General features: G+C 44.8%; 1 protein-coding gene across 1 annotated transcript in view; it reads left to right on the top strand.

The window, feature by feature from the left end:
• The window catches only part of LOC310863639 (protein Wnt-7a-like), a gene marked incomplete at its 3' end in the record, with an annotated part of 29,076 nt that overhangs the window by 4,111 nt on the left and 6,079 nt on the right, over positions 1 to 18,886 (top strand). The window contains exons 2-3 of the mRNA XM_083772118.1: positions 54 to 280; positions 12,734 to 13,005. Coding sequence (XP_083628244.1) covers positions 54 to 280; positions 12,734 to 13,005 — 499 coding nt within the window. The remainder of the gene's footprint in view (positions 1 to 53; positions 281 to 12,733; positions 13,006 to 18,886) is intronic.

The raw sequence follows: 18,886 nt of genomic DNA on the forward strand, positions 1-18,886 counted from the left end.
TGTGATTTGATGTTGTTGTCTTTCCTTTATTCCATGGGTCCTCCTCCTGCCAGGGGCCTGTCGTCCGTGGTGGCGCTGGGAGCCAGTATCATCTGCAACAAGATCCCGGGCCTGGCGCCGCGCCAGAGGACCATCTGTCAGAGCCGTCCGGACGCCATCATCGTGATCGGAGAGGGAGCGCAGATGGCCATCAACGAGTGCCAGTTCCAGTTCAAGCACGGCCGCTGGAACTGCTCGGCGCTGGGCGAGAGGACCGTCTTCGGGAAAGAACTGAAAGTGGGTATGTCAACGATGCTCCGTTCTATAGCTCTGTATGTCAACGATGCTCCGTTCTATAGCTCTGTATGTCAACGATGCTCCGTTCTATAGCTCTGTATGTCAACGATGCTCCGTTCTATAGCTCTGTATGTCAACGATGCTCTGTTCTAGCTCTGTATGTCAACGATGCTCCGTTCTATAGCTCTGTATGTCAACGATGCTCCGTTCTAGCTCTGTATGTCAACGATGCTCCGTTCTATAGCTCTGTATGTCAACGATGCTCCGTTCTAGCTCTGTATGTCAACGATGCTCCGTTCTATAGCTCTGTATGTCAACGATGCTCCGTTCTAGCTCTGTATGTCAACGATGCTCCGTTCTAGCTCTGTATGTCAACGATGCTCCGTTCTAGCTCTGTATGTCAACGATGCTCCGTTCTAGCTCTGTATGTCAACGATGCTCCGTTCTATAGCTCTGTATGTCAACGATGCTCCGTTCTATAGCTCTGTATGTCAACGATGCTCCGTTCTATAGCTCTGTATGTCAACGATGCTCCGTTCTAGTTCTGGTCCCGCCTGTAGAGCGCCGAAGTTCTGACGTCGTTTATGCATCCTACATGGGTCCCGTTCCCTCCCCCCCCCCCCATTCTGAATCCCCATAGGTTTGTTTTCGTGCCAAATAAGAACTGTGTTCCAACAATAAACAAAGGAGCCTCTCAGCCTGGCGGTTTGACTCATATGGACATGAAGCATCGACTGACGGCGATAAGACGCTAATGTTAATGGCCGCGCCAAATTCGTGAAGTCTTCGCTAGAAACTGACCGTATCAAATATGAGCGACTGACTATCGTTTACAATAAGTCAAAAACGATACAGAGCCACCTATACCTGACAATACAATTTGTTTTGATAAGATGAACCCAATGTTATTCTCTGCAGAAAAACTAGTTCTGTGACCCCAGGGGATGAACGAGTGACATCAGGACTTCTGTACTCTCAGGGTTTAATGGGGTTTATGGGGTTATCTATGGGGTCTATGGGGTTTAATGGGATCCTTCAGGATTTTAAACGATTCTGCATTTAACGGTCCCCCATTCCTTAACGGCTCCTATATATTTTTTTGAGACAAATATGATTTTGGCCATCATTTTAATACTTTATGTTGTACTGTATCTCGGCGACACTGCAAATGACGGGAAACCTCAATGTCTCTCGAGAATAAATAAGGGTTTGAATGAATGAATGAATGAATGACATTATTGTATAGCGGTTCTGAAAGTGAGGTCCAGAGACCTTTTGGGTTCCTAAATGGACCCTTATGTGTTCTGTAACAAATGGAACTAACTACCTACAGACACTGAACCCCTAATTGCTCCCGATGTGCAGGTTGGTTCCTTGCACGGTGTCCTCCGCCATCGGTGTATGTGTGTGTGTGTGTGTGTGTGTGAAACTGTGGATGGGTGAATGTAATGCACAAAATGTGGAAAACGCTTCGGATGAAAACGCGCTTATATAAATGCACTATTTTCCATTTACCAACTCTTGACAGTGTGATAAAACAAGGTTCCTGAAACTGGTCCCCAGTTCAAAATATGATTACTTTGGTGGGTCGGTCACGGCCCTGAAAAAATAGTTTTAGAACCACTGCCTTACATCATAGAGCTGTTGACAGCATGGCTATCATACTAAGATAAGATGTCATAATACCTTTAGCAAGTTCCTTCTATTTAGCTGACCCCCCCACCCCCGCCCCCACCCCCGCCCCATTGTATGTATATTTCCTGAAAATTGCAAACCTTGATACTATACGACTCCTTCTGCAACAGTGTATAGTTGTTCTATTCCGATATCCAAGGGTATACTACGTATTATCACCATTGTTGCAACATTATTGCTGATTATACTGTGGTCACTATGTGTGAGTTTGTGCTCACATTGAGGCAGTGAAACATGATTTGCTTTATATTCCCAAGCTGAACCTTTCGTTTGTTGAATTAGACATGCACTTATCGAGTATACGTGTATGCAACGCTTTCGGTCAGGTGGCCAGGTATTTTTGGCATATCACTAATATATATATATGGAGGTTATGCGCGTGACATCGTCGTACGATTCGTACCCGGAAGTTATGCGGGAACGCCTACTGAATCAGTCTGAGTGGCAACAAAGCTACTTTCTGGCCTTGGCAGTCCATACATCCAAACAGAAAAGTCCTGATCTGATTGTATTAAACAACGTTAAAATGTGCAACATTGCAGCTGTACAGAAAGCTTGGAATGTCCTCTTTCGATCTGCAAAGTTTTTGTTTAATGAAAATGCAGCGTAGACATGTCATGAGCTACTTTCTGTCAAGAAAGTCTGCGCAGGTGATTATTTTTTCTAAGTGTCAGAGTTTGGAAGCACTTGTTTTCTATAACACAACGTCCTGCAGAGTAGACTCCTGCATTATGTGGCATTTAGATACAGGTGGTACTAAGGACCGTTGAGTGATTTCCAACGAGCGCTTTCAAACTCCAACACACCCACCCATTCTGACCTGAGATCAGATTCTAAAAATGTCTTCTACATCCTGACAGTTTTATGTTTCTATGTCAGTCGTTCTTTGATTTTTCAAAAAATAGCAGATCTACAAGCTCATAGCGCGCCACTCGGTGGAAAAGTAACGCATGTGCATATACTCTCTATAGTTGAAAAGTGTTGAAAATGTCAGATCTATAAGCTCACATTGCGTTGGTATCGTGACACATTGTGGAGTATGTAGATCTACAATCTTAACTCTTCGTCTTTCAGTGGAGCATATAGGGAGTAGCTAAAACTACTACTGATAAATAATCACTTAGGAAAGTTTTGTTTTGCCCCCCGTTTTTTAATCAGGTCAGAGCTTTTGTTTTGACATTGACTGAAGGTGTTCTGGGTGATAAATGAGAGAGAGACATCCTGCTCTATGAGTGGAATAACCCATTTACCACTGAGACCAGATTATAAAAAATCTCTTCTAAATCATGACAGGTTTTATATATATATCAGTGGTTCTTGTTCCAGGGACCCTCCCAGAAGCAAAGATTAGAGTCAAAAACTTTTCCTCTGAAAGAATATAGATTTGTGCCACATTGACGATTTTTCGAGATTTTCTTTTTAGCAGATCTACAAGCTCGTAGCGCGGCACAGAGTGCTTTTTCAATAGCTAAAGTTTAACATATAATGCTTTAAAACGGAAAAAGGGGGTTCCCGTCCTGAGTGGGATAAAGCTGGGGGCCATGGATACTCAAATGACACAAATGAATGATCTGACAGATGAATCATCTTTTTACCTTGGAGCACACACACACTCCCTGCCTGTACCTCTAGCCCATGTTGGGCGGGAACGCCTTTTGGTGTTAGCATTATGTTATGCTTTAGCTATTGAAAAATAGCAGATCTACAAGCTCATATGAGCTTGTAGGTCTGTTAGTTTTGAAAAATCGAAGAACGACTGACATAGAAACATAGCTTTTTCAGAAAACTGTCAGGATGTAGAAGACATTTTTTAGAATCTGATCTCAGGTCAGAATGGGCTAGTGAGAAGAATAACTCATATAACTGTTGATCACACACTGCTGCCAGAGCCACGCAACTTACATCTCAATCATACCTACTGTATAGATAGGCCCCGGAGACCTACTGTACCTACTGTAGGCCCCGGAGACCAATATCAGATGTCTGTCAGATCCTTGTGAGACGAGTCAATAAGTTGATGTTATGCAAGCAACATATTTACTTTGCCTAGTAGTTGTCTTTATTATAAGGGTTATGTTATGTAGTATGATCAAGTAGTACACGTAAGGCATTCATTTACCTTTTTGGTGTATTAAGCATTATGTTATACTTTAGCTATTGAAAAATGGCAGATCTACAAGCTCGTAGCGCGGCACAGAGTGGCACGCTACGAGCTTGTAGGTCTGCTATTTTTTTAATATCGTGAAAATGTAGTGCAAATCTTTGAATATGTGTTCTTTCAGAGCCAACGTTTTTAACTCAAATCTTTGCTTCTGGTGTGTGTGTGTGTGTGTGTGTGTGTGTGTGTGTGTGTGTGTGTGGGGGGGGGGGTTCCTGGAACAACATATTTTCAGATGGGGGCCGGCGGCCAATTACATATAATCTTAGGGTTGACATGAAAATGTTTGAGAACAACTGACATAGAAACATGGGTTTTTCAGAAAACTGTCATTTTTTAAATTTCGACGTCAGTCCTAAATGGGTTAAGATGTTTATGTCCTACAGCAACATTGTCTTTTAAAATCTTGTCAAAGATCCTATAGTAAGTTCAGTGAAAAGTACCTTCATGTATTCATAAAAATACTTTCCCCCCCTAAAAGCAGAAATGCTTCAAGTCCAGACAGGCAGGTCGGCTTGTAGGTAGGTAGGTACAGTAGGTAGGTACTGGTAGGTAGGTACTGGTAGGTAGCTGCTTTATAAATGTAGCTGCTGTCTGTGGGTGCTAGTCCAGACAGGCAGGTCGGCTGGTAGGTAGGTAGGTAGGTAGGTAGGTCGGTACTGGTAGGTAGCTACTCTATAAATGTAGCTCCTGTCTGTGGGTGCTAGGTAGGTAGGTTGGTCGGTATATAGGGGTTTACGTGGTTATGTCAGTAATTCACAGAAGCTCCACATGCCTTTCTGTCATATCGCACTAACCTTTTCCCCCTCATATCCCTGGACTGCATTTTAAAGGTGCTTTTAAGGTTTTTTTTTAATGATTTTCTTTCGTTAGAACAATGAAAGTAGAACAGCTCCGTGTCCCGATAGTGATCAGTGCTATGTGGACTCCAGGTGTTTGTTCAGTAACGGGAGGCTTTCTGTCTCTCCGGGATCTTTAGTAGACAAACAGAAAATATAGGTACCCTCACAGAAAACATGCAGTAATCCTGGTCTCTAAACTGCCTCCCCCTGGCCAGCCGGGGAGCCTGATGGAGGGGAAATTAAGGAACTGGTTGGAATAACGTGTTCCTTCCACGCGCTACGTCCAACCAGGGAAACTCCCCCCTGACAGGTGTAAAGGAGCAACTTGGACACTCAGGCATGAAGGAAGCATGAGTTCAAGTCCGTTGCTCTCCCCAGGTTGGCGGAGGGTGTGTAGAGCCCAGGATCACATTAGATAATTGACACAGGGGGTGAACAATCGTGGGATAAAAAATATTTAAAAAAAAAGAAAATATATTTTGAGGTCGGGACACCAATTCTATCTAATCAGGAGAGAGGGCTCATACAGGATACAGGATAAACAAGTGAAATTGGAAGTGATGGTACAGAATTCTAACATACTGTATATACAGTGTAAGTGACGCGCGCACGCGCACACACACACACACACACACACACACACACACACACACACACACACACACACACACACACACACACACACACACACACACAGCTCTGCCCTCCAGATGGCGAGATATACTCGGCTGTACCTCGTACCCATTCCACGTGATAACGCAAGATTTCTTCTCGAAGAGTCAAGAAGGGCATCTTGATATAGCGAACTGCTTCGCTTGCCTGTTACAGTACCTACGTAACCTAATGTTTTATTAATCAGTCCGTACTTCAGCAGTTCGCTATATGGGAGTAGCGTCGTCCTCGGGTTGGGGATCGCAGGTTGAAAGATGCTGTTTGAGATGCCATGCCATACCATACCATACCATACCATACCATACCATACCATACCATACCATACCATACCATACCATACCATACCATACCATACCATACCATACCATACCATACCATACCATGCGTTCAGTCAGTGCTAAGAATTTCACCGCCGTACCATACTGTCCGCAGTGATCTTCCTCCCGGCCCTACTCCACTCCAGCTCAATCCGCTGGTGGGTTTGTGTTGTGTACCATTTAAAACAGCACCAATATGGTTCCGGGTGCAACTCAAACTCCTTGGCACTCCTTTTTTTATTTTTTATTTTTTAAGCAGATACAGGCTATGAGAAAAATACATCCAAAGAGCCTATCAATGACCTGCAGCTACTCAGTCAGGCGTACAATATGTCTAAACTGAATGTTGGATGAATGACAGTCCTTGAGCTCTGTGGGATTACAGTCACATACTGAGGAGGTGTTTGTTCAGCCTCTTCTTGAAGGCGTGAACACTGCTAGATGTAATGTATAACAACCACACAACTTTGTGCTTTGTGTTTACTGTGGAGACGTGCAGAAAAGTCTAACCAATAATAAATAAATATGTTAATACAATTTCAGTAAATAGCAAAAAAAAACAACAACAACAACATGGGTATACTGCAAATGGAACCTGCTAAAACTCAACTCACCGATGGTTATAATTAGGTCCAGCTGCTAGTTTTTTATATATATCTTTTTTATATTGTTTCCTCCTTTGCAGACTTATCTCCATTTCTCCTTTTTAACGAACCTGAGCTGGATCAGCTGATTTATAGAGTGGAGATCAGCTGTATCAGTGTGCTCGGTGCAGGGAGGCTATCGGCGCTGTCTGGTGGAAACCCTGTATGTCCCAAAAAACGTGTTCCTTTTCACTATCATGCGTACAATGTTTTAAAATAGCCAAAACAACCAATCTACAAAGTCGCAACGTGTGAGCTTTGAATTGAAATAGAAAATTGAATTGAGCTTTTGTGCAACACTAATGAAGTAGAGCATTACTCAATGAAGAAAATAATAATAATATGCAGTTTAAAATAGAGAGGTGTTTCATATATCATATCAATGATGCTAATTAAGGCTCTGTCCCATACTTTGTGTAGCGCAGTGGTTCTCAAATCTTTCAATTTCAAGGACCTCCTCTGTTCACACGGGCAGATGAAGCGATGCAGAGACGCATTGTGAGTTGATTTGGAGCAGCTACATGCATCGTTGCGTCTTTGCAACGTCATGTCACTGGCTTCCATCGACAATGAATGGTAGACTGCATCGTTGCATCTGCCTGTGTGAACGCACCATGAGAGTGTACACACGGAACTACTATTTTCACTAGTTTGGGTCACGGGCAAACATCTCATTTCTCTTTTGAGCTAAACAGTTTGGGAACCACTGCTTTATATGATATCACTGTTTCTTAACAGTTTCCGTGCCTTGAATGGATTACTCCAGGTTAATGTCGCTGCCGTATCGGACATACCCGCCTTTTGTTTTATGTGTTTAATCCGCCGTAATGTAATGAATCAAAAGAAAATCCGTCTTCGTCGCAGAGTATGAGACTGGATGGCTTCGCTGTGATGACGAAACCGGAAATCGTCACATGCTGTGGGCTGCTAGGGCTTCTGGGAAATTGAGGCCAATGGAAATGCATTGGGTGCAACGCCTCATTGAAACCAATCTTGTGTGCGTCTTCCGCGTGCACCAAGATGGTGGATGCTACACACAGATCATAACAAACCACGGGAGCTTTTTTTGATGGATTTTCGCGGATTAAAAGCCCAAATAATTCAGCGTATGCTCTAAAGGTAATACAACAATCTCGGCAGTGAAGGGGGGTTGATTAAAATGCGGGTTAATCGTAAAAAACAGTCAAACTGTTAATGTTGGGTCCAGGGACCCCGGGGGCCATTGAAGGGAGTTCCATCTAACATGTAATGTTGTTGTAGTTTGTGTGTATATATACTCTTAGAGTTACACACAGTGGCGTGCACAGACATTTAGAGGAGCAGGTGCTCAAGTGAAAATAAAAACGGCACCTTGTGCAGCGCGTGGAACCGGCCGGTTGCCTTAATAGTGTGAGATTTATAGATTTTGGGGCATAAATAATCACCCGTAAGGGGTCATTTAAGGAACCCCCTCAAGAAAACTTGCAGGTTCCTGGACCCCACTGTGAGACCCACTGTCGTCTCACCGCCTGACTGTTTGACCAGAATGGAGCAGAGCCTCCATGATCACTAGTATCATTGGTAACACCCGTGAAAGGAATAAAGGCAGAGGGCCCAATGTCATTCCAACATGGCCGCCGTGCCGTGCATATAGTCAGAGCCTATATACGAGGTTTCTTCCCCGGACAGCAGCGATGGGTGCGTTCCAGATCAGCTGTATCAGTGTGGCTGGTCTCGCAGGGAGGATGGGTGCGTTCCAGCTAGGTTCACCTCTCCCCCGGCAGGGTGCATGCTGGGTGGATCCACTCTGTGACGGAAGCTGGGACAAGAGCCAGACTGATGTCTAAACATAGACGGAGCGCTGCCCCCACCCCACCCCATCCCACACCACCCCGCTTCCCTCCCACCACCCCACTCCACTCCACTCCACGCACCGGCTCACTGAAATACTGTATAGCACAGCTTCAGGATGTTAGAGAGGTCTGCAATAGAATGACCCAAGCTGACGTTTTTATGTTTTTTTATGATTTAATTAATTAGCACCGTTTACGATACAGTGCAGACATACAGCATGAACAATAATGAACCCATTTTGACCTGAGATCAGATTCTAAAAATGTCTTCTACATCCTGACAGTTTTCTAAAAAAGCTATGTCAGTCGTTCTTCGATTTTTCAAAAATAGCAGACCTACAAGCTCGTAGCGCGCCGCTCATAGCGCGCCACTCTGTGGCGCGCTATGAGCTTGTAGATCTGCTATTTTTCAATAGCTAAAGCATGACATAATGCTAATACCAAAACGGGTTCCGGCCCAAAATCGGTTGAACACAAGATAAAAAGCGCCAGGAAGAGGCGAGAAGCCCAAAGGATCTAAAAGGTGCCGATCTGCCTATATAAGTCTAGAAAACAGATTTAACAAAATGTATTTATTATTTTAGTTTATTTAGTTTTCAACATGAAACCCTCAACCTACCGTTCCTAATTCTTAAAAAGAATATGAAAAAAAAAAGAACTTATGACCTTATATAACTTAACCACAGGGATCCTAAAGCGTTTGTTTTCCGGAGCAAACCCTTTTGCCGAAAAGTGATATTTGGTGTTTAGAGAAGAAAAAAAGAGTGTGGGGCTTTGTCTAGTGCCCTGTGGGACTCCAGCCAACAAAGTATAGTGTTGTTTATAAGAAACTTTAAGTGAATGACATAAAATAAATTGTTTGCCCTCTTAATGTAGAGCCTATCGGCCTTTCTCACGATATGAATGAATGTGCTTTACTGTAGTGTGTATGATGACTTTCCATTTACTTTATACTTCATAAATACTCTGCATTGAATAGAGGGGCTTAAAGCAGCCTCGTTTGTGTGTAGACCAAGGGTGCCCTAAAGGTAGATCACTACCAGGCCACATGACATGCTCCTAAATATAATATAATCATAGATACTGTATATAATGCAATACTTTGTTTTCAAGAGGGTTGCACACAAGTCAGTAGCAGGGTTGCACACAAACGTCAGTATAGCATTACAAAGTTGCATACAAGAAATCCTACCAATTTTATTTCCCATTCCAAATGAGTCTTATGTAACTTATTTAAACTATTCCCAGCAAAGGGATTATAATTAGTTTGGTCAATATATAATAGATCTTGTTGAACTGGTCATTTTGAAAGTGGCTCTCAAGACAAAGAAAAGTGTGGGCACCCCCCTGGTGTAGACCTACCCTCACCTACCACCCCCCTGGTGTACCCTCACCTATACCACTGCTTCTACCTGTCAACATTAATCCCTTTAGACCTGAGAAAGGATTCTACAACGTCAAGGACCCCCAGAAATATATGGAATTGGCCCGCCGACCCCCCATCTGAAAACATGTTGTCCTCCAGGAGCAAAGATTTGAGTTAAAAACGTTCGCTCTGAAAGAATATATATATATTCAAATGGTTTGCGCCACATTTTCACGATAAAAAAAAAAAAAAGCAGATCTACAAGCTCGTAGTGCGGCACCGAGTGCCGCGCTACGAGCTTGTAGATCTGCTATTTTTCAATAGCTAAAGTAGAACATAACATAACACCAAAAGGGGTTCCCGCCCAAAATGGGCTAATCCCTTGCAGAGGAAGCGTGATGAATCAGTCACACTTGGCTCATATGGACTATTTTTATGTCTGGCTTGGAAGCAGTTATGTCAGGTATGTAAGGAGGCTTATTGGCAGAGAGGACGTCTTTATATCACTGCTTCCCAAAGTGGGGTCAGGTCGGGCACCCCCCAGGGGTCCTTGGGAGAGTTCCATGGGGTCCCCGACCTGACCCCGACCTAAATGATAGTTAGGAGACCAAATGGGACCATTATGGGTCTGTACAAATGGAACCAAATACACTCTCAGAGTTAAATTAACATTGATTTTACAATAATATACATTGGGGGAGATAGGAAATGTCATTAAATGGGGGGTCCATAGCCCAATTCAGGTCAAACCTGGAGTTCAGGTCAAAAGTATTTACATATAGGGGCACGGTGGCACAGTTGGTAGTGCTGTCGCCTCACAGCTAGAAGGTCCTGGGTTCGATTCCCGCTCGGGCGCTGTGGGTGCTGGCGGCGTGTTTCCTCCTCCGCGTCATCAGTGCCCATACCCGAAGGTGGGTTTGGCGAAAGGGCCTTTCTGTGTGGAGTTTGCATGTTCTCCCCGTGTCCCCTAGGGTAGGTACCCTCACAAAAATATGCAGTAATCCTGGTCTCTAAACTGCCTCCCCCTGGCCAGCTGGGACGCCTGATGGAGGGGAAAGGAACTGGTTGGAATAACGTGTTCCTTCCACGCGCTACGTCCAACCAGGGAAACTCCCCCCTGTCAGGTGTAAAGGAGCAACTTGGACACTCAAGCATGAAGGAAGCATGAGTTAAGTCCGTTGCTCTCCCTAGGTTGGCGGAGGGTGTGTAGAGCCCAGGATCACATCACAGGATGATTGACACAGGGGTGAAAAATGGGTTACAAAATCGTGGGTCAAAAAAAAATATATAATATATAAATATAAATATAAGAAAAAGTATTTACATAGATACTGGACAGGAGACCCTAGCTCCTTCCACCTGCACAATCCTGCTTTGGGAGGCCTCCCTACCTATAAAGGCTAAGCCACCCACTGGAACACACCACCCTGAATTGATTACACAATTTACACCAGTACTTCATAATGTCCAGGGACAACACATATTATTCATCACATATTATTATACATCACTTATTATTCAATCAATTAACCATATCATATGGTATATATATAAACAATAAGAAAGCAGGGTGCTCTAACCAAACCCTCATACTGTTGGTATGTTCCCCACACCCCACAGCTGATAGTTGCTCCCTACTATGGAGACAAGCAATTAGCAATCAAGCATCAACCCATATACATACACAGCCCAAAATAATATAATTATCTGCAACATACACAATAAATAATAATTCAAACGTTAACCCATTTGTGTCCCGAGCTTCCTGTTAGATAAATAAAATAATCAGAATTTAATGCAGGTCATACAATATATCCTCAGTGGCAGGGTGAACTGCCACAGATACACAACCAACTGAAATAAAAAGACAAACAAAAAAACCCTCAAAATATTTAATAATAAAGTTAAACTCTGGTTGACATTAATATGTTATGCATATTTTAAAACTTTGAAGTGTAATCTGGGAATGTTAATGCTTTTGTACTTGATGTACTAGATGTATTTGCATGTATTTATTTTGTAAATGATTGTTTTTAGTATAGGTAGATCATATTTGTATAGAAAAGCCTAACCAGGGACTGGGGTTGCAAATAAATTCGCCTTGGCTACAATTACAAACCCTATGTACAACGCAACGGTTTCATGTTTTGACAACTTTATACATTGTTCTTTGTATTGTCCCTGTTAAAATAAACGTATGAATAAAATAAATAAATAGAGCTCCAAATCAGCTCTTTTTCCACCAGCGGTTTGTCTGAAATTCTTTATTAGGAACAATTCCTTGAGATGAACCATCTCGTTTTCAAGGGGCTCCACAATTCACAAAATACACTTCATACATAAAGACACTTTTTACAAACAATTCAACCAGACAAAACAAACAACAACAAAACAAAAAACAACAACATGGACATAACGTAGACATAACACATGGATCATTGCGTCATGGATCTGCTACAGTTTGGGGTTTGGGGCGTTACTTGACATCAAAATGTTAGAGAACCACTGCTCTATGATGTCAGCAAAGGTGTTTGAAAATGTCTTCCCTTCCTCCTCCCTCTCCATCTCTCTCTCCATCCCTCTCCCTCTCTCCATCTCTCTCTCCATCTCTCCATCTCTCCCTCTCTCCATCTCTCCATCTCTCTCTCCATCTCTCCATCTCTCCATCTCTCCCTCTCTCCATCTCTCCATCTCTCTCTCCATCCCTCTCCCTCTCTCCATCTCTCTCTCCATCTCTCCATCTCTGCCTCTCTCCATCTCTCTCTCCATCTCTCTCTCTCTCCATCTCTCTCTCTCTCTCTCTCTCCATCTCTCTCTCCATCTCTCTCCATCTCTCTCTCTCTCTCCATCTCTCTCTCTCTCTCCATCTCTCTCTCTCTCTCCATCTCTCTCTCTCTCTCTCTCTCTCTCTCTCTCTCTCTCTCCCTCCAGGCAGCAAGGAGGCGGCCTTCACGTACGCCATCATCGCGGCGGGCGTGGCCCACGCCATCACGGCGGCGTGCACGCAGGGCAGCCTGTCGGGCTGCGGCTGCGACAAGGACAAGCAGGGCTTCTACAACCAGGAGGAGGGCTGGAAGTGGGGCGGCTGCTCCGCCGACGTGCGCTACGGCCTGGGCTTCTCCAAGGTGTTCGTGGACGCCCGCGAGATCAAGCAGAACGCGCGCACGCTCATGAACCTGCACAACAACGAGGTCGGACGCAAGGTGGGTTTCGTATCGTACCGTGGTGGCTGTCACTGTCATGGTCGTGGTCGTTTTAAGGTCCTTTTAAGCGTTATTCATAGTCGGGGTTTTCGGTGGTGAGGTGACCACTGCTCCGGTGGTGAGCTGACCACCGGAGCTGAAATAACGTTGAGCAGTGGTGAGTAAAAACAGAGAGTCATCAGTCATGTTGTAAATGTTAAATGGTGCGTTTATATAGCGCCTTTATCCAAGGCACTTTACATAGTGCATTACTTTCACACATTCATACACCGATTGCGGCGGAAGCCTGCATGCAAGGCACCAACCAGCACATCGGGAGCAATGTGGGGTTCAGTGTGCCCAAGGACACTTCGACATGTAGACAGGAGGAGCCGGGATTCGAACCTCCGACCCAGGGATGATTGGACAACCTATTGTAGTTCGGTGGTCACCTCAGTGACGTCATGTTGTAGTTCGGTGGTCACCTCAGTGACGTCATGTTGTAGTTCGGTGGTCACCTCAGTGACGTCATGTTGTAGTTCGGTGGTCACCTCAGTGACGTCATGTTGTAGTTCGGTGGTCACCTCAGTGACGTCATGTTGTAGTTCGGTGGTATCCTCAGTGTTACAATCATCTCAAGTTATTGCAATTAGGCAATTATTTAAAGTCGTGACAGGCCTGTATATGTCGCTACTCGCTTTGCAGTGGCACGGCGGCCACAGTTCAGAATCCAAATCGCCTTAGTTGTCACGTCGCAGGTTTACAGGCGTAAAGCTTTAGTTGTCATGTCGCAGGTTTACAGGCGTAAAGCTTTAGTTGTCACGTCGCAGGTTTACAGGCGTAAAGCTTTAGTTGTCATGTCGCAGGTTTACAGGCGTAAAGCTTTAGTTGTCATGTCGCAGGTTTACAGGCGTAAAGCTTTAGTTGTCACGTCGCAGGTTTACAGGCGTACAGCTTTAGTTGTCACGTCGCAGGTTTACAGGCGTACAGCTTTAGTTGTCACGTCGCAGGTTTACAGGCGTACAGCTTTAGTTGTCACGTCGCAGGTTTACAGGCGTACAGCTTTAGTTGTCACGTCGCAGGTTTACAGGCGTACAGCTTTAGTTGTCACGTCGCAGGTTTACAGGCGTACAGCTTTAGTTGTCACGTCGCAGGTTTACAGGCGTACAGCTTTAGTTGTCACGTCGCAGGTTTACAGGCGTAAATCTTTAGTTGTCACGTCGCAGGTTTACAGGCGTAAAGCTTTAGTTGTCACGTCGCAGGTTTACAGGCGTAAAGCTTTAGTTGTCACGTCGCAGGTTTACAGGCGTAAAGCTTTAGTTGTCACGTCACAGGTTTACAGGCGTAAAGCTTTAGTTGTCACGTCGCAGGTTTACAGGCGTAAAGCTGCGGGTGGCATTCGTTTCCGTTGCAAGCTCCATCGTTTTGTTGTAAGCAGAACTTTGAGGTATTTGTAATTTAGATTTGCTATTTTCAAATGATTTCTATTCATTTGAGAAAGAAGAAATGGGAAATTTTGCATAATGACTACTTTTACTTTTGGAACTACATTTTGATGCCAAATGAATACGTTTGTGCTTTTTGAGTGGTGCCATGAGCCACTCCTATAGACAGCTATGTGTGTCCCTGTCTGTCTCTGTGTCTGTCTGTCTGTCCGTCCGAGTGTGGAAATAGCGTTTGTTGACCACCAAGTGTCACTGTTGCGCAGCCTAACACACACACATGCACGCACGCATGCACAAACACACGCACGCACGCACACAGAGGCCAGGGAGGAGGGCTTGTACAGTACAGCACCACTCAGTTCAGACCGGTCGGATTTTTACTACATTTTGAATTCCAGACTTTAACTTGTAACGGAGTATTTCTATATTGCAGTATTGATATATTTTACTGACGTAAGAAATGTGAGTATATACTTCACCACTGATTTTTAAGTACAGGACAGTATTTCCAGCATTATGAAGTACAAAACCCCAGTACTGGTTGCAGCAGCAGCGTCCCAGCCTAGTGTAACTGTACAGGACAGTATTTCCACTATTATGAAGTACAAAACCCCAGTACTGGTTGCAGCAGCAGCGTCCCAGCCACTGTACTGTAACTGTACTAACAGTAAACCCCCAGTACTGGTTGCAGCAGCAGCGTCCCAGCCACTGTACTGTAACTGTACTAACAGTAAAACCCCAGTACTGGTTGCAGCAGCGTCCCAGCCACTGTAACTGTACTAACAGTAAACCCCCAGTACTGGTTGCAGCAGCAGCGTCCCAGCCAATTGTAACTGTAACTGTACCCTGGCTGAGGAGCGGCTGCTCTGGTTCACAAGGCTACTGTAACAGGAGCTGTTGTGAAAATGTGTCTTTTTGTGCTGAGCGTACAATGGGGCCTGTTCTGTTCAACGCAGCCATATTGGCCCCGGTTTGTTTTCCTTATCTCACCCCGTGTCCTGCCGCCGGGGCCCTGCTGTCTAGAGCACTGCTTTTCAACCAGCGGTCCGGGGACCGCCAGTGGTCCTTGAGGGGGTTCCAGGTGGTACGGGCCCTGCTGTCTAGAGCACTGCTTTTCAACCGGCGGCCCAGGGACCGCCAGTGGTCCTTGAGGGGGTTCCAGGTGGTATGGGCCCTGCTGTCTAGAGCACTGCTTTTCAACCGGCGGCCCAGGGACCGCCAGTGGTCCTTGAGGGGGTTCCAGGTGGTACGGGCCCTGCTGTCTAGAGCACTGCTTTTCAACCGGCGGCCCAGGGACCGCCAGTGGTCCTTGAGGGGGTTCCAGGTCTCTCTGTCTGGCACAACAGCGCCCCTACTGGTAGTCAGTCATACTGGCGCTCATGAACACATAGGTGAACCAACACATAGGTGAACACGGACATTGCTGTTCCTTGGAGTGGTTGCACCACTCAAAAAAATGCCAATATAGAAGCTCACATCTTGAACAATAATAATAATATATTTGGACCACTGGTGGGCCCAGAGCCACAGGTTGGGAACCACTGCGTAGGTGTCAGGTTGGTACATGGCTCACGTTGTTGATGCTTAGAATCCTCTTAGAATCTCAAGCGTTTTTTTTCCTTCTAATTCCATGAGTGCCACAAACACACACACGCACGCACGCACACACACACACAGGTTCAGAGTTTCCTGGCTCGCGTAGAACTACTGTACATCATTTTCAAGTGATGCATACTTGAGATAAATATTATATTGAGACATCTCTGTTTTTGTTGAGGATCAGTCATGGATGGTTGTCTGCTCTGCGGAGAAGAGGGGGTTGTTGCTTTGCAGTTACAATCCATGAATGTTTTAACCCATTTTGACCTGAGATCAGATTAAAAAAATGTCTTCTACATCCTGACAGTTTTCTGAAAAAGCTATGTTTCTATGTCAGTCGTTCTTCGACTTTTCAAAAATAGCAGATCTACTAGCTCATTGAGCTTGTAGATCTGCTATTTTTCAATAGCTAAATTATAACATGTTTAAAACACCAAAAGGGGTTCCCGCCCAGAATGTTTTAAAATAAATGAAAGCTCATTTCAACCAGTCTGTATCGTAGTATGTGTTGCTACTTGATACGGTATTATTTCTGTTAGTTGTATTATATCTTTCAAAGAAAGGTTTTGTCCGTTTTAGTCTTTTTCAAGTATATTCTTGGAAAAAAGACGGAAAGGGTCCAGACAGTAGCAGCGGAGGCCGAATTCAGGTGCAAAATCCAGGTTTATTTAACAATGCAGGGAAACAGGGAACTGGCGCGAGGAAACACAATAAACTAATACTTGGAACATGTAAGCTCAAAAACAGGACTGAACACATGCAGCGACTACAAACAACGACTCGACAGAGAACTGAACACACAAGGGCATATAAATAGACATAGGGATAACTAGACACAGGTGAACACCACTGACAATCAACACTGGGATAGGCTGGGGGAACCAAGGGGACACAGGTGGAAACACTGACCAATCACAGTGACTAGTGAGACAAGACAGGAACAGAACTACAGGGGCAGACAGGAAGGCACAAAGCAAGACTACAAAATAAAGGTTCACAGTGTAAAGCAGAACTGCAACTACGAAACAAAGGAAAATGCAGACTACAAAATCTCAGTAACACAAAGAAGTAAAACACTAACTAACTAAAAACATGTGTAAGAACACGTGAACATCCAAAACATGCCACGGAACGTGACACTGTGTTGTTTTCCATAGTTGCATTTTAACTATAACACACATGTACAGTATGGTGTTTGAGACATGTCTGTCTGAAATGTTTTTATTAGGATCAATCCCTTGAGATGAACCATCTCGTTTTCAAGGGGCTCCACGATTCACAAAATACACTTCATACATAAAGACACTTTTTACAAACAATTCAACCAGACAAAACAAAACAAGACAAAACAATACAATTCCTAGATAAACAAGAAACAAACAACAACAACAAAACAAAAAACAACAAAACAAAAACTGCAACACAACAACATTTCATGGACATAACGTAGACATAACACATGGATCATTGCATCATGGATCTGCTACAGTGATGATTAGTGTAAACATGAACAGGTAGTCTCAAGATGAGAGGACAGCACAGTTTTAAACAAATGAAAAGATGTTATTGAACGAATATGGACAGGTAGATTGTTCCCGTCACAAGGAGCTTTGAACACTATTTTTTTGCCAACTGATGTGGGTATATTGAAGTAAACCTGTGAGCAATGTCTAAGTTGATGTGTAGAAGTGTATGGTATTATAAGTTGTTTCAAATGTCTCTTCATAGTTGAGAAATGTGTAGATCCAGCGGTCGGCTATACGTACTTACTTATGCCTTAGTGGGGTGTAGGCCGTCGATATGGGACCTCCAGAGGTGTTGCATGGTCACTGGCGTTTCTTTTTTGTTTTTAAATCTGCGAACAGGTGTATCCCAGTTTCTTGGTGTCTGCCTGGAGATCCTGTGTATTTTATTTGGGGGGGGCGGGGGCTCTGTTTCTTCTCTGTTTCTCCTGTGTTTCTCCAAGTCAGAGCCTGTTTGGGGGGGGGGGTGTTTGACACTGGTTTGTGCAGCAGTATTTTGCCCCCCAGATCCATCTCCTTTCGTCCGAATTCGTTCTGCTGCCGGGAGTTGTTTTGTCTCTCCATCCACAGATAATTGTTGCTGTTGTTGTTCGTGTATTAGCAGCAACGTTATAGTTCACGAGCCTCGGCATAGCATGTAACTCAAATATATAATAACTCGCCTTCCATATAGTGTGCTGCTCTCTGTTGGAGGTTGGAGCGATGGGTTCAGATCCAGGGTAAGTACATGAAAGTCTCGCCCCATGCAGGCTCTCTCTGTTAGAGTACAGGCGACTCCCCGCCCGGTGGTTTCTGTTCCCACTGCCAACAGAGTCCTGGCTCCTGTCCTCCACAGTCAGCTGTCCTTCAAGGCGCCGCACATTGCAGCGGTCCTGTAAGTTTACACTTCATAGCATCTGAAGCATTGTCGCCCATGGAGTTCTGCCCACTGCAGTGCCCGTGCGTGCCGCTCCTTATATCCGAGGCCTCGAGGCGTCTCAGAGCCTCCACTGCTGTAACTCCCTCCGTATACTGGGCTGGCCGCCCGCCACGGGCACTTCATACGAGAGCCCCTCCGAACGATGCAGAATGCACACCTGGTCTTGAACCACGCCAAGAAGTGTCACGAGTCTCTCTCTCTCCCTGTTTTGTTCCCTCGCTCCCTTCGTTGGCTCCCGGTCGGTCGCATGCCCACACACACCCGAGTACAAAACGCCCGTGTTTGGCCTACATGCATGGCACCCTGAAGGCATGGCGCCCACATGCCTTCAAAGGGCCTGACCCAGCCCTGCAACCTTTCCCGCTCACGCGGATCAGCTGATCAGCAGACAGGAATGCTTGCTGTACAAACCTTCC

This window comes from Protomyctophum parallelum (genome assembly GCF_964188405.1).
Source record: "Protomyctophum parallelum genome assembly, chromosome: 8".
Taxonomy (NCBI): Eukaryota; Metazoa; Chordata; class Actinopteri; order Myctophiformes; family Myctophidae; genus Protomyctophum; species Protomyctophum parallelum.